Source organism: Euprymna scolopes, chromosome 4 (genome assembly GCF_053919585.1).
Source record: "Euprymna scolopes isolate OS-2025 chromosome 4, ASM5391958v1, whole genome shotgun sequence".
NCBI classification, from domain to species: domain Eukaryota; kingdom Metazoa; phylum Mollusca; class Cephalopoda; order Sepiida; family Sepiolidae; genus Euprymna; species Euprymna scolopes.
In genome coordinates, this window is record NC_136485.1 from 167325116 (window position 1) to 167353050 (window position 27935).

The following is a 27935-nucleotide window of genomic DNA, read 5'->3' on the forward strand; positions in this document are numbered from 1 at the left end:
TCGGCTTGCTTAGAACTAGAAAAAAGGATTTATTTTACATAAGATTCCCCAAATGAGGGAACACATTTGCGTTTTGTATATAATTTTTCCATGCGAGCGATATGTATAATGAAAATGTGTCAATTAACAGAGATAGAGATAAAGCTATATACCCAAGAAAAACATAAAAGAAATGATCAGGTTCAATTCAATGAACACAAATAGGAAAAAAGGGTTTGTACAAATTAGTTTTCAACCATGAAATAAAAATTAAATAAAAAAAAATCTCTACCACAAAGAGTGTTAGATATATAATGTCATTTTGTAGTTGAACTGCTTCAAAGTTTAATCTGTGTTTTTTGCAAACTTGTGTTTTTTTTTGGGGGGGGGGAGGGGGAGGGTTGTTGCATAAAATTTTACTTTTGCTGATGCAAAAAATTCTATTTAAACTGCGATAGCTTCTGCTCTTTATGTAAATTTTTAGTTCTGGTGAATAAAGAGCTTTGGTGGTTGTCTAGAATTCTCCATATACTAAGAATAAAAAAATACAGTAAAATCTTTATAATGTACATATCTATCACAAAACGAAAATATATATTCCAAAAATCATGTAAATAGATCAAATTGTTTTTTTATATAGAAAATCATTTTTTTTTTTTTAAATTTTAAGACAGTAATGGTAAATCGCAAGTATTACAACATGAAAACAAACAAAAAAGTCCCAAAAGTTCGAATTGAGTTATTTCTCTTTGTTTATTTAAGATGCTGGAGCAAGACACCCCATTCTCATTTGCTAATAAAATTTTATTTTCTTAGTTAAAATAAACTACTTAATTTTACATGATTTTTTAAATATGACATTCTCGTTCTGTCATATGTATGTACACCATACAGATTTTTCTTTAGTTTTGTCTTCTTATATAGTGGGAATTCTGGACAAGAACCAAGGCTGCTTTGAAAGAAATTTTGTTTGATGGACATTTCATGAATGCACAGAACACATTCTAAATTTCAAGACAGTTAGATACACCAGTTCCAATCACATATTTCTCCAATATTGCAATTTCTGTAAGAAATTAATCACAAACATGAAATACTATTGCAAAACAAAATTCCTCTGTATTTGTCTGGCTACTTATAAATATGGTTACATTTAAATGCTCCTGTGGTCAACAACATAATGCTCTAATAATTCATATGCTGCTTTGAGTCTTTAAAGAGCCTTAAAAAACAAAACCCTGTTATGCTAATCAGTGGAATGAAAAAAAAAAAAAGATATAACAAGATGGTGACCATCAAAGTCAACAACCTGTTTTTTTTTGTTTTTTTTTTACACAGTGATCACCACTTATCAAGGCCCGGAAGCCACTCAGGGATAAGGGTTATTGCAAGTACATTACATTAGTGTGGAGATTTGATGAAGTGTTTACTTAAGGGGGCGGTTCATTAGGAATTTGTCAACGTTGGACTTGAACACATCCAAGTTGTAGTCAGGTGGGAAGCAGGCAGACGGAACAGAGTTCCACAGGCGTGCAGTTATCTCCATTCTCATATGAAAAATAAAAAATATGAAACAAAGGAATAAAGTAATAAAAGCCAAATGGAACTAATACATGAATAAAAATACAAAATTATGTCCATACATAAAAATTAACATATTCATTAGAAACGAATTTCTAACAATGTTTAATATAAATGACCTCCCTCTGATACATTATCTTCCATGATTGAATGATAACAGAAATTTATGACATTCTTCATTAGACCATCTAACAAGGAGGGGAAATCATCACTTTACAATATATTTAATTGCTTTTGGTTGCAGTGAGTTTTTGTGCTTTGAAACTCTTCTAGGCTTTTGTCTGGTCACTGGCAGACTAGTAAACTTCTATCTCATTTCCTTTTGCAGATGATGCAGGATTATCCCTCTCAACCAATCTCTTTTAAAGAGGAGGCTTTGCTAGCTTGCCCATGCTGCAAACCGCAACCCAGGAGAGTTTATCCACAAAGCAATAGCTCCCAAACTATTCCAAGGTTGAAGATGTGGTTACAGAGCATCAAAGCTGACGTCTAACCAAGCCCTGATTTACAGGTGTTTGCTGCTGATTTACAGGTGTTTGCTGCTGATTTACAGGTGTTTGCTGCTGATCCCAAGGATAACTGCCCATCACTATCTTGGCCACTATGGACCCTCGTGTGTGGTCTGGTTTATCGAAGATGATGTGTTTAACAAGTGGAGTCAGCTCAACCCATCCTGAATGAAAGATACCTCGTCAAGTAGTCACATCCTTTCTTAGCTATTCAAGGTTTCCATAGTTTTAGCTTCTTGAAAAAATAACCTGAAAAGATAAGTAATTTTTACTTAGAACATGAATAGGTTGAGGGCAAGTTTATCTAAACAATGAAAATAGTGCTTATCAACTGACAATCTATTTTTTGTATCTAGGCACTAAATATTGTATTGATTATCAAATGGAATTTCAATTTAAATGAAACAAAGAGATAAATATTTCAAATTTTATTCTTTAAATATTATTTTTTTAATCAAATATATCAGAGCTGAATGAATCACAGAAAGTATTAATTGAAATTTTTATTTTCAATATATTTAAATTATAAAAATGTCAATATTTTTCAGTATATTTTTATTTAAAAATTTTTTGGAAAAATACTTTAACCTTTGTCTTCGATTCACATGTATATTTGTGCCTTCAACACTGTTCTTTTGTAATCTAACTAATGAAAGAATCGACTTGTGTTTTTTCTAATGCAACAACTTTAAATCAAAATATCCACCCAACTATTTAAATTAGTCACAACTGAACATAATATCGAATTAAATTCTTAAAAACAAAGAAATGGATCTGAGTTCTTAGTTTACCTTCATCATTTGTAAATAGAACCCATGTTATCTTCACTGACTTGAGCCTCAGATTCAGTGTTCTTTACAACCTATTGATAACTGAGACTTCCACTAATATCAATAATTTATATTTCATAGTCTAATTGCTATACACTTTGGAGTGATTATTAGGCCAATAATATAGAATAATACATTGTTCATCCATTGGCTGGGCCGGTTACAAACAGACTAGAAACATTTCTCAGCCATCTATAAGTGCATTATCTAGCTGACTGTCCCTTCTTTTTACACTTGCAGTATTCTACCAAGATCCAAATCCCATCTCCCTGTTCCAGTTCAACATATGGAGTCTACTATTGCGTTTTCCTCTTGGAAATGATTTATTTTGACACTATCAGCTGGTATGGTATATTTCCTTTAATTCAGATATGTGTTAGAAAGACGGTTAACTGAACTCTAGTCCTTAGTCTCTCTTCTACTTTTACTAAATGGTATGTCGCATCCAGACTATTTGGTTCTTTCTTTTTTATCTTCAGATCAGGAATCCTTCTTTAAAGAAATCGTTTTATCTTCTCACTAATTATAGGGCTTTTTGCTAAATTTATTAATCGTTTCTTAAATGCCTCTGTCTATGAATTCAGATTCTTGTAAATTTCACTAAAGATGTATGCAGGTTGCTTTTCATTGCATAGTTTTATTTAAATCCTCTAAAGTTAATTTCATATTTATACAAATTAATCTCTAAATGTGTGCCCTAGTTGTATCCTTAGTCAAAATCCAAACTTGCTAATCATTTGTCTCTTTTCATTAGATGTGCACACTCATTAAATTTGATTGGCGAAATTCATAATCTATCTAAGAATTATAAAAAATGATGCAATGTGAGGTATTTTATTGATGTGTTTCTAATGAAATAAACAGCCCAGAAATTTCTCAAAGGTATTATTTTATTAAGAGGAGAGGGGTTTGAAATTAGCAACATATCCAAAAATTATGAAAAATGATGAAATGTGAGTTATTTAATTGGTGTATTCGTAATGAAGTAAACAGACCAGACAATGTATGGAAGTTATTATTTTAGTAAGAGGTCGCAATTATTTTCGTTACTTCATTAAAAATAATCGTCGAAATTAGTAACATATCCAAGAATTATGAAAAATGATATAATGTGAGTTACTTCTTTGGTGGGTTTTTAATGAAATAACCAGCCATACCATGTCTAAAAGTTATTATTTTAGTGATAGAAGGGGGCGATAATATGGATTTACTCATGAAAAGTGATAGTCGAAATTAGTAACATACCATAGCCTATGTATCAAAGTTTTTATTTTAGTAAGAGTGGTGGCGATAATGTAAGTTAAATCATGTGACATGGTTGTTGAAATTAGTAACATATCCAAAAAATGATGAAATGTGAGTTATTTGGATGATGTGTTTGTAATGAAAACCAGCCAAGACAATGTCTCAAAGTTATTATTTTAGACAGGTGAGCGATACTGTGGGTTAAATTGTCGAAATTTGTAACAATTCAAGAATTATGGGATTTAACGAGATACGTCCACATATATACTTACAGATTACCCGGAGTCACCTTGGATTCAATGAGATACATGCACATGTATGCAAGCAGAATACACGGTTGCCTGGGATGTAATGAGATAGATGCAAATATATACTAGCAAAATACTTGGCGTTGCCTTGGATTGAATTAGATTGATTGAAATATATACTAACAGAATACCTTGTGTCAACCAGGATTTAATGAGATTGATTGAGATATATATTAGCAAAACACCCAGCGTTGCCTGGGATTGAATGAAATAGGCGAGAATATATATTAGTAAAATACCTGGCATCGCTTGGGATTTGATGAGATAAATGTGTTGTATATTACCCGTCCTTTCATATACATGCTATAAATGACCTACCCTAGGCAAGATACAATTATTTCATATGTGTAATACCCGTCTTATGTGGGTAAAATATTCTTTTGCTCGAAATAAGAGATGATACATAAACATACAAAATTCCTATCTCATAAGAATAACAAATATATTACAAAACCAAATTCAATTTTCTCATTGTTTATACTATCTCGAGCAACGCCGGGTGTCCCCGCTAGTCTATAATATCTCACCTGTCTGTTTAAATGTATGTATGTATGTTTGTATGTCTGGCTAAAACTTTTGACAGAGGCGACAGATTTTCATAAGATCAGTATCGTTTTGAAGCTTGACTCTTCAGACAACAAATATCGAAAAATTCACTAAAACCATTAATTCCTTCACCCTCAACTAGGCACTTTTCTACAGGGAGGGGTCGCCTTTTTCAAAAGTCATCCCCTCTTTTCGATTGACTAGCCTTAATTTAAACCTTCATCACTTCCAGTTTGGCGATGGATGCAACGGCAAAGACATCACATTTTTTTTCACATTCTTTTTCTTTGCGATATGGGTCCAAGTTTGCCTGCCTACTACTATTTTTTTTTTTGACATTGATTTCAGTTTCATTTTTATCATTTTCAATATTTTTGTTCTTTTGTTTAAGTGTTTACCTAGAAGCCAGGCAGAAGTTATTAATATTTAAAAAGTAGAATAAAATTAATAAACTTACTTCAATGGCATGGCAGCTTATTGAATCCCTATTTTCTTTTTCTTGTATTTCTGCTTTTTTTTTTTTTTTACCTCAGGCAAATTTTTGTTGATTTCTCGACCTTTCTTATGTTTCATTGGCAAATCAAGGCTAATATTTGCCACCTTGAAGAAAAGGCTTAACTTCATATAAAATCAATAGCGGTTTATGTCATGATGTTAATAAAACAAAGGGTTCTACAATCAGGTGTAAAGATGATGACAGATTTGAGAATCTGCAACAAAATCCATAATGCAATAATAGTAGCAAACGTTCACCTATTCTGTGTTTGGATAGGCTTTATTATAATTATACATGAAAATATCACATCAAAGACAAATCATGTTCACATATTCAATGCGTATTTCATTCATGATTTATGGCCAAATCAGCTAAGCACTATAGTCTGCTTTCAGGTACCATGTCAGACATATTATCTAAGTTTATCTTTTTGAGTTTACCTTGAGTCTCTCTTTTGTTTTATTTATTTGTAAGTGTAGTTTTCCTCAGATGCCACATGATCACATACTGACTATTATTCTAGACAAAATTCTTAAGAATTTCAGTTTAAGCACTCGTTTGACTTTTATCTTTCAATTGTTCACAACATTTTTCATGGTTTATTTGATCAACATTTCTTAGATACTAATTCTCCTGTCATCAGCATCTCCGCTATTATCTTACATTGCCACCTTATTCTACCTAAAAGATTTTTACAGAATTTCTTTTTAAACATTCTATTGACTTTTCATTGTCAAATGTTAATGTTTTGTTTTGGTTACAAAGGATGCTACTAAATATTTTATCAAAATATTTGTAAACGAAATTTGTTTTTATCGTTAACTTTTCAACATTGGATTTAATAGTCTTGTAACATGGTCAGTACAATCATTTTAAACATACTACTGACTTTTAATTGTCAAATTGTAAACTTTTCTTTTTGATAAACGAATTTTGTTTTTATCAATAACTTTTAAGCATTGGTTTTTAATAATTTATTTTCTTTATATTTGTGTCCAATTAAATTTTGTTTTGTTTACAATGAATACCATCAAAATATTTGTAAACGAATTTTGTTTAATCATTAACTTTAAATGATTCTTATATTATGTGTAGGTAAGTTTTTAAATAAAAAATTGGTTGAAAATACTAACTTTCAGACTTTAGAATGAGGTTCGTTTTCTTTTTAATTTTAAACGGATATTTTTATCATTAACTTTAAATGAGAATTGGTTAAAAATACTGAGCCACATACTTTACAAGAATAAGTTTTTTTTGTTTCTTAATGCACTTTGTGTTCAGTTTCTACTTCGCATGTATACACATGTGAATATTATCATTCGAACCGTGCAAAAAACTTTGTTTTTATGATTAACTTTAAATAACTCTTACATTATTTGTAGGTAAGTTTTAAATAAAAACTGGTTACTTAAGAATGATGTTCGTTTTCTTTTTAATTTGTGTCTATTTGTTTTTGTTTACAAAGAATGCTATCAAAATATTTGTAAACGAATTTTAAACCTTGGTTTTTAATAGTTCATTTTTTTAATTTGCCTTCAGTTAAATTTTCTTTTGTTTACAAAGAATGCAATCAAATATTTGTAAACGAGTTTAGTTTTTATCATTAACTTTAAATCATAATTGGTTGAAAATACTGACCTGCAGACTTTAGAATAAGCTTTATTTTCTATCTGTGCCCATTTTCTTTTGTTACCAAAATATTTGTAACCGAACTTTGTTTTTATAATAAATGAGAATTGGTTGAAAATATCTACATTCGGACTTGAAAACGAGGTTCATTTTTTTTTTTTTTAAATTTGTGCCCAGATAAATTTCCTTTTTCTTTAAAAAGAATATATATCAAAATATTTAAGCAAAATATTTGTAAACGAATTTTGTTGTATCATTAACTTTTCAAAATTACTTTTTAATAGTTTTCAAACATCATCAGTACTATCTCTTACATTATCCATAGTTTTAAAAAAAAATTGGTTGAAAATACTGCCCCGCAGACTTTAGAATGAGGTCTGTCCATTTGTTTTTGTTTATAAAAGATAATAGCAAAATATATGTAAACGATTTTTGTTTTTATCATTAACTTTTCAACATTGTTTTTTAATAGTCTTGAAACTATATGTAAACGATTTTTGTTTTATCATTAACTTTTCAACATTGGTTTTTAATAGTCTTGAAACTATATGTAAACGATTTTTGTTTTATCATTAACTTTTCAACATTGGTTTTTAATAGCCTTGAAACTATATGTAAACGATTTTTGTTTTATCATTAACTTTTCAACATTGGTTTTTAATAGCCTTGAAACTATATGTAAACGATTTTTGTTTTATCATTAACTTTTCAACATTGGTTTTTAATAGTCTTGAAACTATATGTAAACGATTTTTGTTTTATCATTAACTTTTCAACATTGGTTTTTAATAGTCTTGAAACTATATGTAAACGATTTTTGTTTTATCATTAACTTTTCAACATTGGTTTTTAATAGCCTTGAAACTATATGTAAACGATTTTTGTTTTATCATTAACTTTTCAACATTGGTTTTTAATAGCCTTGAAACTATATGTAAACGATTTTTGTTTTATCATTAACTTTTCAACATTGGTTTTTAATAGCCTTGAAACTATATGTAAACGATTTTTGTTTTATCATTAACTTTTCAACATTGGTTTTTAATAGCCTTGAAACTATATGTAAACGATTTTTGTTTTTATCATTAACTTTTCAACATTGGTTTTTAATAGTCTTGAAACTATATGTAAACGATTTTTGTTTTTATCATTAACTTTTCAACATTGGGTTTTAATAGTCTTGAAACATCCTCAATATTATCTTTTCCATTAGCTGTATTTTTAAATGAAAATTTGGTTGAAAATGCTGACCTGAAAACTTTAGAGTAAGGCTTGTATTTTTTTAAAATAATTCTATCAATATATTTATAAACAAAATAAAAATTGGTTGAAAATACTAACCTGCAGACTTTAGAATCAGGTTCTTTCTCTTTTTAAATTCATAAAGGAACTTTGTTTTTATCATTAATTATAATTTTAAACGAAAATTGGTTGAAAATACTGAGCCAAGCACATTACAAGAAAAAAAATTGTTTCTTTGTTTACTTTGAGTTCAGTTTATTCTTGTCATGTATTTTATTCTTGTCATGTATTTTGTTCTTGCCATGTATTTTGCTCTTACCATGTATTTTGTTTTTGTCATGTATCCGCACATGAATTTTATAATTCGAACTTTGTGAAAATGCTGACCCACAGATTTTACAAGAATACGGTTTCTCTCCTGTATGTCGTCGAACATGTTTCCTCAAATCGGAATTCGAAGCAAATGCTGAATCACACAGATCACAAGAGTATGGTTTCTCTCCAGTATGAGTTCGTAAATGCTTCTTCAGCGACGAATTCATTGAAAACGATGAATCACAGATTTGACAGGCATACGGCTTTTCCCCAGTATGTGTCCGCAGATGCGTTTTCAAAGCTGAATTTGTTGCGAATGACGTTGTGCAGACGTTACAAAAATATGGTTTCTCTCCTGTGTGTGTTCGGATGTGCGTGTGTAATGCGGAATAGTTTGTAAACGCTGATGAACACACATTACATTTGTACGGCTTTTCACCTGTGTGCGATCGCAGATGCGTTTTCAATGAAGAGTTAGTTGAAAATGCTGAATCGCAGATGTGGCAGGAATATGGTTTCTCACCAGTGTGCCTTCGGAAGTGCGTTTTCAATGCAGAATTGGTTGTAAATGCCGCGTTACACACGTGACACGAATATGGACGCTCGCCAGTGTGTGTTCGCATATGTGTTTTCAATGCCGAATTGTTTGTGAACGATGACACGCAGAGGTCACATGTGAATGGCTTCTCTCCTGTGTGTGTTCGAACATGCGTTTGTAACGAAGATTTGCTTGGAAAGGATGACTCGCACACTTCACAATGATATGGCCGATCGATGATGAGTTCTGGTGCAGTTTTTTCAATGATTTCTTCTGGATTAGATAAATTCATGTTTACCAGTTATCTGTGAAGAGAAATATTAAATAAATAAGAAGAATAACTAAAAAAATATACAATACAGAATATAAAATAGATAAATCCATGATAATTTTCATAGATTTTTGGTAACAAATCAATTATAACAAAAATTTAAAACTTTGTACATTTAAAGTACAAAATGCTAAAAAGAAGCAAATTATTAAGTTTCATATTTTTGCATGAAGACGTTTTTTGCAGAAATACTTGTAAATCAACTGGATTATCCTAAAGTACTTATATCCATTCTGTTTACAATAAGGTTTCTCTCAATGAGTTCTTGTTCCCTCTTGATTAGACACATTAATTACACCTGTTATTTGTGAAGAGATATATTAAACAAATCATGCAGTATAACAAATACTTAGATGCTTGTTCAAATCAGTATATTTCAATGACAAAGAAACTGAGATTTCACATATAATGTCTGAACATACATTGAGTTTAGTTGAAAATTTTGTACAGTAAAAGTACAGAATGATAAAAAGAAGTAAATTATCAAGTTTCAGATTATTTCATGAAGACTGTGCAAAGAAATATTAAACAAATGATATCTTACAAAATAATTAAAAAAATACACTTCATTTCTATCAGTTAGCGAAATATCAAACAAATTTCTATCAGTTAGAGAAATACCAAACAAATTACAAGAATAACTAAAAATACAATAAAGAATAAATGAGTGTTTATTTAAATATTGTAATAAATTCATTTTGACTGTAATTATAAAATTATAAAATCAATTTATTTCATTGACAATTAAAAGTGTGATTTCATATACAACGTCTGAACCATCCTTGGACTATGATTACTATTTTCTGTTAATTTCACTATTATGTGACCAGTAGTTTAAGAGTTTATTGACTAGACGAATTCATTTCTATCAGTTATCTGTGAAGAGAAATATAAAAAAATTACAATAACTAAAAAATATACAAAATAGAATATTCAAATATGGAATAGATAAATTAATGGATTTGTTTTGTGTATAGAAAAATTTAGATTCTTTTTGTTTACTTTTTATTCCATAGATTTTTGCTGATATTAAATTCGTTATATAAAATTGTAGTTGAAAATTTTGTACAGCAAAAGTACAGAATGATAAAAGCAAATTATCAAGTTTCAAATTCTTGCATGAGAACTGTAAAGAGAAATATCAAACAAACTACAAAAATAACTCCAAATTACAATATAGTATGTGTGAATATTTAAATGTTGTAAAAAAATTCATATTAACTGTGAAGAGATATATTAAATATCTTACAAAATTATAAAATTTATTTCATTGACAAATAAAAGTGAAATTTCATACATAATGTCTGAACATACATTCATTGACACACTACTTCAATATGGCTAAGTTTTTCATGGCTTATTTACAAAAAAATTGACTGGATTGTTCCAAAGCACGTCAAGCTATGAATGAATTTGCACATGTGCAAAAGTATTAAAAAATTTGTCAGCAAATTGAAATGATCGATGGCTGAACAATATATTGTTGTAGACTCGTACTAGGAGTCACAAATGAAAGAAACCACAAGTAGTGTAAAGTGTATGAATATAATAGGTAGTTATCATAAAGAATACAGGAGCCCTTAAAGTGGTACGAGAGGAACGTGTTCGTAACATGCGGTTAAACATGGTATGAATGTCTCCATCTAGTCTCTGAAACCAGTGGTATTTATATGACTGGTTGATTCCACTTAGTTCTCAAATAGAGGTGATTTGTCCCCCACAACATATATATATATATATATATACATACACATGTGTGTGTGTGTATATGTATATATATATATATACACACGTGTGTATATATATATATATATATATATATATATATATATATATTGTATACTAGCGTTTACTATATTTTTAAATATATTTTAATTCATGCAGATCTCATATTTATTTTTTATAGAGCTAATTCTCTATTGAATACTAGCGGGGGGGGGTGTACCCTGCATTGCCCGGGTGTTTGTAGGTGTGTGTGTGGTCGGACGGGGGTTGGGGTGTTAATGAAAACCTAACAATAAACGAAGTAAAAAAAGAAAACAGAAAAACGAACGTTACATGAAAAATGGCTTAAATAACCCTGCTTCAATATTAAAATTTAAAAAAACGAGAAAAAGAAGACATCTCACACCACGATTCGAACCCAAAACGTTTAGATAATGACCCAACGCTCTAACAAACTGGGCTAACACAACGCACATGAAATTGTGTCAGTTCTTCAAATATTTAAACTAAATTAGGTCATGACATCATCTGACGCACGCGTACAACCAATCTCGTCATGAGAGGATGGTTTTTGCTGATCCCTCCTGTAGAAAAGTGTTGATTTCAGGGTGAAAAAATTAACGATTTTGGCCAATTTTTCGATATTTGTCGGACGAAGGATGGGGCTTTCATATGAGACCAAGTTTGTGAATTTTTGTTCAGTTTGTCGAAAGTTTTTAGCAGACACACAAACATACACACATACCTACATACATACATACATTTTCGCTTTTATATATATAGACTAGCGGGGGTACCTGGCGTTGCCCGAGTGTTTGGAGTTTTGTGTGGTCGGTCGGGGGTGGGGGTGTTAATGAAAACTTAAGAATAAGCGAAGTAAAAAAAGAAAACAGAAAAATGGCTTAAATAAGCCTGTTTCGATATTAAAATTTTAAAAACCGGTGGGTACCCGAGTGTTTTTGGGTGTGTGTGGTCGGTCGGGGGTGGGAGTGGGGTGTTAATGAAAACCTAACAATACGCGAATAAAAAACCCCCAGAAAAACGAACGTTACGTGAAAAATGGCTTAAATAACCCTGCTTCAATATTAAAATTTTAAAAAACGAAAAAAAGAAGACATCTCACACCACAATTCGAACCCAAAACGTTTAGATTATGACCCAACGCTCTAACCAACTGAACTAACACGACATACATGAAATTGTGTCAGTTCTTCAAATATTTAAACGAAATCAGGTTATGACGTCATCTGACGCATGCGTACAACCGATCTCGTCATGAGAGGATGGTTTTTGCTGACCCTCCCTGCAGAAAAGTGTTGATTTCAGGGTGAAAAAATCAACGTTTTTGGCAAATTTTTCGATATTTGTTGGACGAAGGATGGGGCTTTCATATGAGACCAAGTTTCTGAATTTTTGTTCTATCTGTCGAAAGTTTTTAGCAGACACACAAACATACATACATTTTCGCTTTTATATATATATATATATATATATATATATATATATTATATTTTACGTAATATATAGTACTGTTTTCAAAAGTAAAAAAGATGACTTGGGTGACATCAGTTAGTACTGAAATCAAAACATTTAGCATTCCAGCTGCATTCTCTACTGTTTAAGTTATCGACAGATAGATAAGAAAAATTTGAAATTAAACTACTTCAAGCTATGAATGAATTTGCACATGCGCAAAAGTAATAGAAATATGTCGGTAAGTTGAAATGAACATTTTGCATTTCAACTTGCCAACATATTTTTGTACGCATTATTCATCCATCCAAACAAAGATTTTACTTGTTAGAAACCATCCTTGGTTTATGATTACTATTTTCTGTTAATTTCACTGTTATGTGATCAGTAGTTTAAGAGTTTATCGATTGAATATTTTCACGCAGACACACATACATACATCTACAGTTTTATTAATATATATATTGAGATTTTGAATTTATCAAATGAGAAAGCAAATTAATCAGAAACCGAGATGACAAAACATTTTATGTTTGTCGAATATGTTGTAGTTTGCTTAAAGCATTGTGTGTAGTATGTAAGGAGTTTTGAGAATGTTGTTTGGCAAAAAAAAAAAAAAAAAATCACCATTAGGTACAAGACAAGGTCAAAAGAATAAAGACAATGATCTCAATAATTTTCAATTATAGATTATTTATTTACCAACATAATGTGAATCACCAAGATGGTATTATGGTGTTAGATTTCTTAAATTTTCAAGTAAATCTCATTTTCAGAAAAATATGTACAACAACTAGGTAAAGGCATATTTAGGCTGGAACATGGATATAGTAGGACCACAGTAAAATAAATTTTCAGGGTTTTTAAAATTATTTTTAAATGCATCGCAGCATTTATGTTTGTTATCAAATTATTGTTACAATATTTATCAGTAATAATTATATTATTGTTATTATGTGTTTCACTTAGATGTAATTATATTTATTTAATTATTTATTACGTACACATGCATGCATATATTCTTTCTCTTCTGTTTTTGTAAGTAACATCTTAGGGAAGTAACTTACATTGAAGTTAGAGTTATTTCCCTTTGGTTGCAATAGATTCTTATATATAATTTTTTGTTTTATGATTTTGTATATTGTTATTTTTATTGTATATGTGATTACTTATATACTAGCGGGACCTGTGGAAATTCCACAGCAGCATTTTTCATATGTAATATATTGTTGCTGGACATGCTGTGAGCGTTATGTTCAGCATGAATGAATGCACAATCATATTTTAGTTTTTTTATTAAAACTGTATCGTCCCCTTACTAAAATAATAACTTTGATATATTTCCTAGGCTGATTATTTCATTACAAACACACCGGTCAATTAACTCACATTTTATCATTTTTCATAATTATTGAATATATTACTATGTTCGACAATAATTTTCATAATTTCAACCCACATTATCGCTCCTCCCTTTACTAAAATATTAAATTTGATATATTGTATTCCCTTCTACTTATATATTTGATATACTGTCTGCGCTTATTATATCATTACAAACACACCAATCAAGTAACTCACATTTCATCATTCTTCATAATTCTTGGATATGTTATTAATTTCGACAATAATTTTCAACTTTAACCCACTATGTCGCCCCCCCTTACTTAAATAATAACTTTGATATATTGCCTGAGCTGATTATTTCATTACAAACAAATCAATCAATTCTGGGTATTCTCATAGTATATATGTTTCACCTATCTTATCCAATCCCGGGTGACGCTGCATATTCTGCTAATATATATCATTCACCTATCTCATTCAATCCCGGGCGACGCTGGGTATTTTGCTACTATGTGTTTTCCACCTATCTCATTCAATAGTGGGCGACGCTTTCTGATAGTATATATTTGCACATCTCATTCAATCCCAGGACTGACTTCATGTACGCCACCTCACTGTTGAAAATATACATTAAATAAAGTAATGTTTTAATCATAAACTGTTTCAGCCATTTCCGGGACTATATCCCCCAACCCACTGCTAAAAATATACATGAAATAATGTAATGTCTAAATAGTAAACTGTTTCAGCTATTTCCGGGACCGACTTTATATCCCAAATTCACTGCTAAAAATATACATGAAATAATGTAATGTCTAGATAGTAAACTGTTTCAGCCATTTCTGGAACTGACTTATAATCCCCCCCACTGTTGAAAATATATGTGTAATAAAGTAATATATAAATCGTAAACTTTTTCAGTCATTTTCGGGACCGACTTCTTATCTCCCATACTACTGTTAAAAATATACATTAAATAAAGTAATGTCCAAAACGTAAATGGTTGCAGCCATTTCCGGAATCGACTTCATATTTCCCACCCCAATGTTAAAAATATACATTAAATAAAGTAATGTGTAATGCGAAAATGGTTTCACCCATTTTCGGGACTGATTTAATATCTCCCACCCAACTGTTAAAAATATACATAAAGTAATGTTTAAATCATAAACGGTTTGAATAATTTTTGGGACTGACTTTATATCCCGTAACCCACTGCTTAAAATATACTTGAAATAAAGTAATGTTTAAATCATAAACTGTTTCAGCAGCTTTTCGAAAGTAATACATAAAAACATTAACACGGTTAGAAATTAGGCAACCATTGCTTCAAAATGAATTTCTGAGTGTAGTATCAGTTTCAGCATTCCAGTGACTTAAATCCCTTCTTTTTTGGTCTTGGTTAATGGAGGAGAAATCCTTCATTACTGATACAATTTTTATTTTAGTTATTGACCAGAGAGCCCCTTTTTGGGGAGCTGGTTTCCTCCTAAATTTTTAACCGACCTCAAGTCCAATTCCAGCCTTATGGGGAGGCAAATAAACAAAAAAAAATCAGAACGGACATTTTCTAGGGCATTTTATAATTAATAAGAAGTGACATTTCCAGGGCATTTTGTAATTAAATCAGAAATAACTCTTTCCAGTTACTTTTTTAATATTAAAACTTTGTTACATCAAACATAGTACCTATTCACAATGCCTCCCCACGGGACAGATTTAGACACCAGAGTTGCTTTTTAACGTGGAGAAAAAATTGTCTTAGTCATAAAGGATTTCTCTTCCACTGAGAGAGAAGAAATTGAAATGTAGCACCTGAAGAACAGATTCTACACTTTAATCTTAGCCAAAAGGCCAAGAAAGATAAATCATTTTTATTAGCTTTGCCTCAACAGCGACACCAATTTTAAAAAAATATTTTAATGGTGACAAGGTTTATTTGGAATATTCCACTTTCTTTTTTTAGGGATACACAGCATGATAACGAACGGAGCGATAAGCGCAATAATATAATGATGATGTATATGTGATTACTTATATAATGGTCTGTTGTAGAAGTAATAACAGTAATAGATAACTATCTAAGGGCCTTATTTTAGGTATGCTGTTTATTTTTTTTCTTTATATTATTACGAGCCTTGGTGTTCGGCATTGCCCGTGTGTTTGGAAGTGTGTGTTGAGCAAAAAAAAAAAAAAAAGAAAGTTGTAGTAGGCAGGCGAGGTGAAAAAGAAAGTGGAGGTGTGTGTAAGCGTGCTGGTTGAGCCCAAAGAAAAAGGAAAATTGCCAGTGCAAAAAAAAAAAAGTAGGAGTAGTGTGACGGGACACCGGACGATGCCGGGTGTCCCGTTCAGCTAGGTGAAGATAAGAATGCTTATGGCCGGGGGGGGGGGAGCGTGCTGATACTGTGTCAAAGATTAAGACAGGCGTTTATGAGATGTTCGGGACATGATATCTGTTTTAATGGCGGAAAAAAAAAGGAGATTATTTTTCTAGTTGGATCTGGTGAGAATGAGTTTTAACTAACGTGATTCGGACAGTCTCGAGAATTGGGTTCCAAAATGTCTGCTCGGAGTCGGGGACCCTTGGTGCTTTAACTCAGAGACCACCAAGCTAGTTTGACAGATATGTTCACAAAACAATAGAGAAAGGGAAAAGTATAAGAAAATAGAGGGATAGAAAAAGAAATTCACAAGAGAAGAAAGAGGGGGGAATAGAAGATAATGGAGAAAAGGAAGGAAGATGCTTTTGATAAAAACAATGATCGCCTACTCAAAAAAGAGTTAGAAGGGTTTTGGCAGTCTTTGGTCAGCGAGCGAAGCGTACACATCGGCTCTCGCCCCGCCTGGGGTGAGAGGCAGGGGCAGAAATCTAAGTAAGGACTAACTTAAAAAGTTCTTGTTCTTAGCTAGAGAATTAACCTGAAATCTCACGTATACAACCTGCATCACGAAGCGCGGATAACGAAAACATGACTTTAAACAAATGTAGAATGATTGCAAATAATTATTTTATTTGGTTTAAACGAAAATGACCTCAGAGTTTTTTCTTTGTTTTTCGATTGCCGGCATAAGTGAAGATGCAGTTTATTTCAGGTATGCCCTGACGCCAGACGACGAAGACACAGACATGAAACCAGAGTGACGGCCGAAGAGGACAATGTCGCCACACGGACTTGGGGTCATGCACGTTTAACGTGCCTGGAGCAGCGGAGGTATGTTTTCCAGGGACCAGTACGAGTCTGGTCACGCTGAAGGGGTCCACCACTGGACGACGCAGGCCCGGGACAGCGTCCCGTTACAACGTGATGCGCGTCGCGTGACGCGTCCGTTACAACGTGGTGCCGATGACTTAGGACGATCACATCTGGGATGTGCACGGACGAGTTACCACGAAAACAGTTTGAAGCGTTTGGAACTCAGTTCTCTTGAAAAAAAATATATAAAGGAAATGGAAAATAGCACAGAAAAATGTTTAGAAAAAAAAAAAGGAAAAAATAGGAGAAAAGGAACGATTGAAAAGAAAACTTATCGAAGAGAAAAGAAAGACTGATATTGAACGTACCGAAGGGAAAAGAAAGAGTGAAATTGAACTTTGAGGGCATAAATAGCCGTCAGAATGCAGAAAAAAAATGTGCAGCGAGATAGGGAAGTGGAGATATGGAAAGAAAGGAAGCAGACGAGAAAGGTAGGGGCAGATCTTTATTGGTTCCTATTTGCTTCGCTCAGATTTTTTTTTTAGGCGCTGTTGTCAGGGTGCTTTTCGTTGGTTACGTATTCTGTAAAGATTTTTTTTTCTTAATATTGCAGAGAATTGTTGATTTTTTTTTTTTTTTGTCACCCCCCAAAGAAAAAAGTGAAAATGAAATATGTATTTGTTTAAACGGGTTGATACGTTGTTGTATTGGGGCATTAAGAACAGTCGCGCATATGTTGTCACTGACATAAGAGAGAGAGAGAGAGAGAGAGAAACCGGCAGTACACCGATGCCATTCTAATTTTGTAACGAATAGTAGCTATCGTAAGAAATTTAAAGAAGAAGTAATGATTTACCGATTAGTTGTGAGACATTTACACCGTTAAATAGACGGTGGGTGGGAGAATTTTATTAAAACTAAAGAAAAGAAAGAGAAAGAAAAAAAAATTATATAAAAAAAAAAAAAAAACGAAACTTGTCTTTCTTGACAATTAATTCCATTATTGAAATTTAGTTTTAAGTGTTTAAACTGCCGAATAGGAGTAGATTTGATCCAAGTATGTAGGTATGTGCAGGCGTGTGCTTGTGTATACGCGTGTACGGGTGTATATGTGTGGTTACCTAGATAGATAAATAAATAAAGAAATAAAAGGGAGGAAGAAAGAAAAAAAAAAAAAATAATAATTATTGTAGTTAAGAAGAAGAAAAAAAACAACTTAATGATTGAGGGATGTCCTGTGTTTAAGGGTTTCTATTGGTCGCTCGGCGGCGAACTCCATTGCTCCTACGAAATAAAAAAATGGGCTTTAAGACATCTTAGTACCGAAGGGAACGGGTGGTTGGAAGACGTAAACCCAGTGCACGGTTTGCAAAATTATCAAAGGATGTGGCACGAGAAAACATATTGTGAGGTTGTTGGAAAGTGTGCTGGTCGCGTGGGACGGCGTAAGTCCAGTGATGAAAAAAAAAGGGAACCTGTGATTGTCAGGTATGGTAACACGAGAAAACATATTGTGAGATTATTGGAAAATATACTGGTCGCATAAGACGGCGTAAGTCCAGTGATGGGACATGAAAAAGGACCTGTGATTGTCAGGTGTGTTATACTAGGAGAAGGTAATTACTCCGTCAATTTTATTTTTTTTCTGCCTCGTTGGAGGGCGAGGCTGAGCACCCTCCCTGGTATTCGAAGCAGTATACCAGCCGACCAGGAGCCTGGCGGAAAAGAAAATGCTTCACAAGGGGGCATGGCATGGAGTTATTGTTCGCTGATGGCTGGGTGAGTACAGGATGCCTAGAAACGTTTGTTGTTACCAGTGAGAGTGAGAGAAGTAATAATCTAATTGATGGTAGTGTTAAATCATTTAAACTGTCGAGTAGAATATCTTAAAGAAACTAACGGTGCTGATATTGTTCTGTTTTGGAAAAGAGAAATTTAGAAATGCTCAGTCGAGAAGGATCTCTCCTTCACGGGACGGGGATTGAATATTGTTAGTGTAGCGTTGAAACAGTTGTTGCACTTGGTCTCTGACCAAAATGGCGCTGCTGGGACAAATTATGGGACTGAAGGGCAGGATTGCCTCGGTCGGGGAGGATCTCTCCTTCACTGGATGAGAATAGTCCATGTTGGGTGTGGCGTTAGGGCAGATGCTGTACCTTGTTCTGAGTGAGAGAATGCCTATGGGACAAGTGAAGGTAATAAAAAAAAAAAAAGGTTGGGTATCATAGAGCTTAATGAAAGCTGTACAGGAAAGTGCAACGTTGTGTAAGTATGGTTTGGAAAACGTATTAGCTGTGGAGGAAACTTAGTCTCCTTGCACCGGGGTACTTAGGAGAAACGATATGAACCCTCCCCAGCTGGCACGCCTATGTTGTTTTATATTTGGGACCATGGGGAAGAAATTGAGATGAAAGATTTTGTTGCCGTTGGTTGGATCGATGCACTAGAAATGTACGTGTGTGTGTGTATCTGGTTGGTGTGCCGGGAAACTTTTGTTGATCTCGTAGGAGAAAGAATTAATTGTATTGGGAATTCTGTATTGTATTGTATTTGGGAAATTCTGGGAAAAAAGAAAAAAAAGAAACAGTTTAGTTGAGGACGGACCAGATTGGGAAAGGAAGGGGAGTGTCAGAAAGAAAAAGAAAAAAAGAAGACGAAAAAAAAGAAAAAATGGATATGTGGATAGGATTTGTTCAATGAGGTGTGAGAAAAGAAAATCTGGAGAGTGTTTTTTAATTTGCAGATAGCTGGATAAGGATGTGAGTGGGGGTCAATGATGAAGAGACCTCCCCAGTGTTAAGTATAGGGAGAAATCAGGTGACCGTAAACCACTGACGGCAGCGCGCCTGGGCGAGGCAGGGATACCAATGGGTGCTCTCCACCAAAACCTGGATAGGGTGCATGGGCTGCAACTATCGACAAAACCCAAGGTTGCAGCACAGTCAATCCCTAAGCCATTATTAACAAAAAAAAAAGAAAAAAAAAGAATGGAAAAAAAAAACAAATATAAAAAGTGCAAATATTTTTCTGATTGTTTTATGAATTATGAGAAAGAGAAAATGAACAAGTAGTTAAAGGGTGTATGAGCCCTCTTTTGATAGTGAACTGAGCATGGTTATCTTTCCTCAGTTGCATGCACATAGATTAAGGCATAGAGAAGGACCGAATATTGAAAAAAAAAATGAAAAGAAAAGAGAAACTGTTTTGCATGTACATGGGTTAGTCACCTTAAAAGGACTAGTAGAGAAAAAAAAATGAGAGTTTAACAATCGAAAAAATATATATATGCATGTATACAATCTCATACACCGGGATAAGCAGAACCATTAGAGCAGAACATTTTTGCATACCAACCGGACCATTGATACAGGAACATTTTTGCATGCCGAATGGACAATTTTTGTTAGTTGCTGTTAATTGACCTAGACTGTAGAATTACTAGTTTCGGATCCGGCTTCTGATGCAGGTTGCGTATATGCCAATTATGGCTAATTGACAGGTGTAAGGGGAGGGCGGATATGACGGGACACCGGACGATGCCGGGTGTCCCGTTCAGCTAGGTGAAGATAAGAATGCTTATGGCCGGGGGGGGGGGGGGCGTGCTGATACTGTGTCAAAGATTAAGACAGGCGTTTATGAGATGTTCGGGACATGATATCTGTTTTAATGGCGGAAAAAAAAGGAGATTATTTTTCTAGTTGGATCTGGTGAGAATGAGTTTTAACTAACGTAATTGATTCGGACAGTCTCGAGAATTGGGTTCCAAAATGTCTGCTCGGAGTCGGGGACCCGTGGTGCTTTAACTCAGAGACCACCAAGCTAGTTTGACAGATATGTTCACAAAACAATAGAGAAAGGGAAAAGTATAAGAAAATAGAGGGATAGAAAAAGAAATTCACAAGAGAAGAAAGAGGGGGGAATAGAAGATAATGGAGAAAAGGAAGGAAGATGCTTTTGATAAAAACAACGATCGCCTACTCGAAAAAGAGTTAGAAGGGTTTTGGCAGTCTTTGGTCAGCGAGCGAAGCGTACACATCGGCTCTCGCCCCGCCTGGGGTGAGAGGCAGGGGCAGAAATCTAAGTAAGGACTGACTTAAAAAGTTCTTGTTCTTAGCTAGAGAATTAACCTGAAATCTCACGTATACAACCTGCATCACGAAGCGCGGATAACGAAAACATGACTTTAAACAAATGTAGAATGATTGCAAATAATTATTTTATTTGGTTTAAACGAAAATGACCTCAGAGTTTTTTCTTTGTTTTTCGATTGCCGGCATAAGTGAAGATGCAGTTTATTTCAGGTATGCCCTGACGCCAGACGACGAAGACACAGACATGAAACCAGAGTGACGGCCGAAGAGGACAATGTCGCCACACGGACTTGGGGTCATGCACGTTTAACGTGCCTGGAGCAGCGGAGGTATGTTTTCCAGGGACCAGTACGAGTCTGGTCACGCTGGAGGGGTCCACCACTGGACGACGCAGGCCCGGGACATCATTCCCGTTACAACGTGATGCGCGTGACGCGTCCGTTACAGTAGTAAGCAGGCTCAAACCTTTAACGTGCCAGAGGAAAAAGAGCTGATGTGTCTACTGTGGTTGTGACATCATGGGTGGTCAAAATGCCTTATATGCGATGTTGTGGGCATGAGGGTTGAATTTCTTGCAAAAAATGCCAGTGAAAAAACTGGCCCTCCCTGTAGAAAACTGCCCAGTTGAGGGTGAAGGAGGAATGTTTTTGGACAATTTTTCAATATTTGTCATCCAAAGGTTCGAGCTTCAAAATGATACTGATCTCATTAAAATCCATCGCCTCTGGCAAAAGTTTTTGCGAGACACACAAACATTCATAATACATTTAAACAGACAGGTGAGATTTATATTTTAGATTATTTAATTATTCTAGTACTGCATGCCTGTGTCCTACACAAACATCAGATGTAACTTTTCTGTCCGCTAATATTTCAGCATACATGTGCACTAAAATATTAGTAGTATTTGATAAACATTGTTACTCATAAATTGTGTAGGTATATTTGTTGTGTGTGGTTATATGTTTAATATTTTGTTTTACTGTGCACAAGAGGAAAAAATAAGGAAAATTGTTTTGTAGAATTAAAAGAAAGTTTATATCAGAAAATAATTAGTGCTTCTTCATATGTAGATACGCTACTTAAAAAGAAAAAATTAGAATAAATTTTAGAAATACATGTGATAGTAAAAAATAGTGCTCCCAAAATTTATGGAAAACAATCCAGCAGTATTCTAATTATTTAAGAAATTCGATTTTTTTTTAATTAAAATATTATTTCAGCAGAAAGACATCATTTTATTCCAATTTCAAGGTGTGTAATTGGAAAGTTTTTCCACTTAATCGCTAGGTCTATTGTTCAGAGAAAGTAATCATTTTTACCAAAAACTTTAAAAACTTTTCCCAAAATTTGCTCTTGATTTTCAAGATTCTAATTTAAAAGATGTGTTATCCTTGACATGTGGCATAGAGATGAAGCTAAAAGCCAGAAATAGAACTGACAGATACATCTGGAAATGTAGAGATACTGCTTGCAGAAATGAATGGTTGATTTAGAAAAAGAGTTTTCTTTAAGTACATCAAACTTGAAAGAAATTGTATCATTTTGAATTGTCAACTTTTCCCAGAATGCATGCATTGAACAATTTCTGAAGCGTCCACAAGTAATTGATGGAGAAGGGTGCACTATAACAAAAGACTCGTCTATTTTCTCACAGAAAAATACAACTAATACAAATTATGAAGCAGTTGGAGGTATTTGGGAGGTATAATCAGACGACCAAAAGTTGCTTTTTGTACATAATGCAGTCAAGAATTTCTTCCACATTGATAGCCTTAAGATATTTGTGCATCTGGGAACAACAATTATTTCTGATTTTTGGAGTTCATATGGTCGGTTGAGGCTAGAAGGTTAAAATCATTTGTGTGTCAACAAAAATATAATGTTGTGGACCCAGAGTTTCCTGTCACTACTAATCAGATTGAGAAAATATAGCAAGAAAAAAAAAGTAAAATAAGTCGTATTTAGCCAAATTTATGTGATGACAAAAATTTGTTGAAAATCTCCTGGAAAATATTTTGCAACAAATAGCAAAAGTGTATATAGAGTAATATTCCTTTATTTTATTTTATATATTAATTGCATGGGTGTTTGGAGGTGTGTCTTGAGCAAAAAATTTATTTTAAAAGTGGTAGTAGGCAAGCAAGCTCAAACCCCTGTCACGAAGGCAGAAAAGGAAGTGAAAGAAAACCTGACGTCTTACCCCTACTCCATGACACGACCGGAAGTTCGAAACATTAAAATTAGGCACAGTCAATCCAACCGATATGATGACTTGCAAAAATAGCTCACAAAAAATCGACCCCTCCTTGTAGAAAACTGCCCAGTTCAAGGTGAAAGAATTAATGTTTTTGGCCAATTTTTCGATATTTGCCGTCTGAGCTTTAAAACGATACTGATCTCATGAAAATCCATTACCTCTGTCAAAAGTTTTAGGCAGACATACAAACATACATTTAAACAGACAGGTGAGATTTATATTATAGATAATTATTTTACTCCAGTAGTTTCTTCCCCAGAACTGCTAGACTCTGGAATTCTATTCCAGGTTCCTGCTTCCCTAACTGTACTGACATGCAGAAGTTCAAGTGCAAAGTGAACCGACATCTTGCTGCCCAAATCCCTACATAGTGCCCCAGTAGTTGCTGCCCCTGATAGTAGCCCCCTACACCAAAGTGGCAATGTGCCTTGTTTGGGGTGAAAATGTAATTTAAAAAAAAAAAAAAAATTCCTATTATTTTTCAACCAAGAAATCCTTTGAATTTTTCCCTCCATTCTCTTCTGGTTTTATTTATTTGTTTTTTTTTCTCCTATTAATTGCTGAATTTGAAATCTCAATAATTGTAAGCTCTGACGAGAAAAAAAACGAGTATTTTTGGATAGCCACACTTGTTATTAAAAAATGGCATCTTTTATGTCAACTTATTCACATTGAATTTTGTAAATAAATAAATGCAATTAAGATTTTTCCATAAAATTTTGGTAAACGTTTTGTTTCACATTTTTTTTTACAATATAATCACCACTTATCTTGAGGCCACTTAAGTTAATGCATACTGTGATGGTCAGTTATTGTGTATAGTGGATAAGATTAATTTATTCTAAAGGATGGCTCATCAAGAACCTGTTTACATCGAACTTGAAAACAACTAATACCGATTTAAAGGGCTTTTTCCGTAATGTTCGTGAAAAAATTAATTTATTTTTATTATTACAGTTTATGATGCTTTTTTTCCATAAAAAAGGAAAAATTTATTCATTTTTTTTATTACTGAAAACCATAACTATAGTAAAGGTGTTGATCAATGTGCACTAGTTGTCCAACTTCCAAAGAACGTTTATTCCAAAAGCTGTTCTTAACATGGGGAGGTTGGGGGGGCATTCTGAAAGCCGGTCTTAACATGGGAAGGTTAGAGGGGTATTCCAAAAGCCGTTCTTGACATGGGGAAGTTAGGGGGTGCTTATTCCAAAGGCATTTTCTTATTCCCCCCCCCCCGTAATCAACTTCTTATATGTAAGTCTTTGGGTGGTCCCACAGTGCACTAGGAGTGTCAGAATTTGCCATTAAAAAAGGAGTGATTATTTAGACTCGCTAGCTTTCGAAGCTTATAACAATATGAATAATTTAATTTAAACCCTAATTTTTTTTCAATAAAAGGTACAAAGATCAAACTTTAAAATAATAAAAGGTTTTATCGAAAAACATACAATAATTTTTTTTAAATCGGTTTTCTTTAAAAAAAGATTTCACGAAATTCAACGAATTTTAACTTAATCTAAATATAATAAATTAAAAAAATCACTTACCTATATAAAATACTAATCAATGGATGCTTCCATTCTTCATTGATGAGAATTTGTCCATATTTATATTTTATATTCCATGTATTTTATAAATAAAAGAATTTTTTTTAAACAACTATTTGAAAAGACTGCCATTATGTAAGCATTAACCAGTGTTAGCGAAGTGGTGTTTCTTCCTGTTTTGAAATACGGATGGATATAAGGACCTAAAAACAACACATACACATAAGCCGTTAAGCTTTGTGCATGAAGAAATTTGTGTCACCGTAGTTGGAAAATGATCACATTTTACTTATCAGGTTTTGACTTTAAAATAAAAAACACTTAACGAAATTTGGATTTTTTTTCTTCTCTCAAAAAAATACATGAGTTTTTGATTTAATATATTTTATTTCTTCTTTATGGAGTGATTTTTTTTTTTTTAATATCTATAAAAAACATTGAATGAAATAGGAAAAATTGTCGTAATTCTACGAAATTTTCTGGACAATATAACAAGATTATAAGGTTTCGCTTACAAAAACAAAAAAAATTCAACGTGGTTTCAAAAAAAAAAAAAAAGAAGGTTTAAAACTTTGAACTTTACAGGTAAATTTGCAAATAACTATTCTTTTTTGTTTTTAAATTACCTTATTTTATTTATTGATCTTTTATCTTCAATTTGTGATATATAAATTTGAGGTGAGAAAATTAATTATTTTCATTTTAATAGACATTTCAAAATGGGGGGGGTGAATTAAAAAAATAAAACTTCTAATATTATATTCAGTGTATTGGAAAGAGCATATAATTTCACATTGAACCTGAAAATATCGTAAAAATTGAACCAATACAAAAATTTTGTTAGATTTTTAAAGTGAAAAAATTGAAAAAAAATTAGCTCGTAAAATTCAATTGATTTCATTACATAAACAAAATGGCTGTATGAAGGCGCACCGGCACTTTGTAAACACTGTTTTTTTTTTTGTTTTTTTTAAATAAAAAATAATATTTCTATTATTTTTAAAACGACTGCAATAATTTATTTTGGAAGTATATTTCATAAAGAAAATAAACAACCCAGTTTAAAAAGAGAAATTTCGAGTTTTTTTTAAATATTTATTCGCAGTTTTTTTGTTAGAGGTGTCAAAAATTCCCCCAAAATTCTGACACACCTAGAGCATCGGCTATTCAATTTGCACGAACGTAATAGAAAATAATTATTAATGAAAATTGCTTTCGAAGTAAATTGAGAGTTTTACTTAAATACTAAACAAAATATAACTTATAATACCAGGGGAGGTAACTGCATGACGTTGGGTGGAGGTAATTGCAGTCAAGGCGGATCAGTGGATTGGGAAAGTAAATGTTCTATGTAATAATATGTTATTAATTTCGACATGACAATTAAGTAGATAAAATTGCGGTACTAGTGCAGAGAGTGATCCGGACGTAAATAATAACGTTATTATTTAAAAAGCCGTTCTTAACATGGGGAGGGGGTGTTTTGTACATATTCTATACTTCAAATTTACAATTGAATAAAAAAAAAAACAACATATCATAAAACTTTAATTAAACTTGGAAATACGATTTAAAAGATAGCGCAGATCACTCTCTGCACTAGCACCAAAATTGCTTTCAATTGAAATTTGATCTTCGGTTTTCGTTATTATTCCGAACAAGCACATTTCTCTATTTTTCGTTCGTTCAGCCATATTTAAAACAAAGGGAAACAATCGCGCTGATGTAGCATAAAAGAGTGTTAAAAAAAAATTGAATTTGAGTAATACTCACTTTTGTTTTCGTTCGACAATATTCTTTTGAATGGCTTATCTACTTTCAAGAAAGAAGCGATTGTAAAGACGTGTTAATTAAGGTAGATGGTGGAAAAGTCTAAAGTAGTGAATCAAGATGGCGCGCAGAACAGCAGGTTCGCAGAAAATTAAAGAGGATAAAATTTTAATGATCATTTCGAAATAGGGCCGATCTCTTTGATTACGGTTGGGATTGTTATTTTATTTAACGTACATTTTAATATGTAAAAAATAACAGACATCGTATCTCCCTTGAGTTGATAAAACGACAAATAGACCTTTTAACCCTTAAAATCAAGGACAAGTAGTTTTTCTGTGATAAATAAATTGTGGATGCGTGAGGTATGACTCATATTCTATAAAAAGTAGGGGAAAAAGAAACAAAAAAAAGAACAAATAACATTTTTCGACCTTAAAGGAAAAAAAAAACAAAAACAAAAACTGATAGAAATTATAAATAATTATAAACGATGAAATTTTGTTCAGGCGTCTCGAGTGAGTATGGATGACCAGAAGTGTTATAAAGTCCTAGTTGGATGTAGAGTGTTATTTAAACTTTTACAAATATCGTAAAGGATTATATTTTAGAAGGGGTTTAGACGAAACGTCTTTATTTAAAAAAAAAAAATGTTTATTTTATAAAAAGTAAACATGAAATATATTTATTTTATAAAAAAGAAAACATAAAAATATATTTATTAAATATAATAAAATGGCGCTTATACAGTTTAGTCAAGACATTAAAAAATCAAAATATTGAAAACAAGTTATATTGTACGTACTCTTTTTTTTTTTACACGGTGATCACCACTTATCAAGGCCCGGAAGCCACTCATGGATAAGGGTTATTGCAAGTACAGTACGTTAGTGTGGAGATTTGATGAAGTGTTTACTTAAGAGGGCGGTTCAGGAATTAGTTAACGTTGGACTTGAAGACATCCAAGTTGTAGTCAGGT

General features: G+C 32.7%; 1 protein-coding gene and 1 pseudogene across 1 annotated transcript; both read right to left on the reverse strand.

Moving 5' to 3' along the window:
• Nucleotides 1-27310, reverse strand: LOC145270074 (uncharacterized). Its single transcript, XM_080125676.1, has 3 exons — nt 26960-27310; nt 8465-9523; nt 1-2318 (listed from the first exon to the last, which is right to left on the reverse strand). The coding sequence occupies exon 2, from the start codon at nt 9508-9510 to the stop codon at nt 8605-8607; it is 906 nt and encodes a 301-aa protein (XP_079981802.1). The 5' UTR covers nt 9511-9523; nt 26960-27310; the 3' UTR covers nt 1-2318; nt 8465-8604.
• LOC145274887 (U2 spliceosomal RNA) lies at nt 15846-15961 on the reverse strand (annotated as a pseudogene).
• Nucleotides 27311-27935: the final 625 nt, after the last annotated feature.

Bases quoted from the DNA above. Each gene is read 5' to 3' on its own strand.
- LOC145270074 (XM_080125676.1), bottom strand. From the start codon at position 9,510: ATGAATTTATCTAATCCAGAAGAAATCATTGAAAAAACTGCACCAGAA.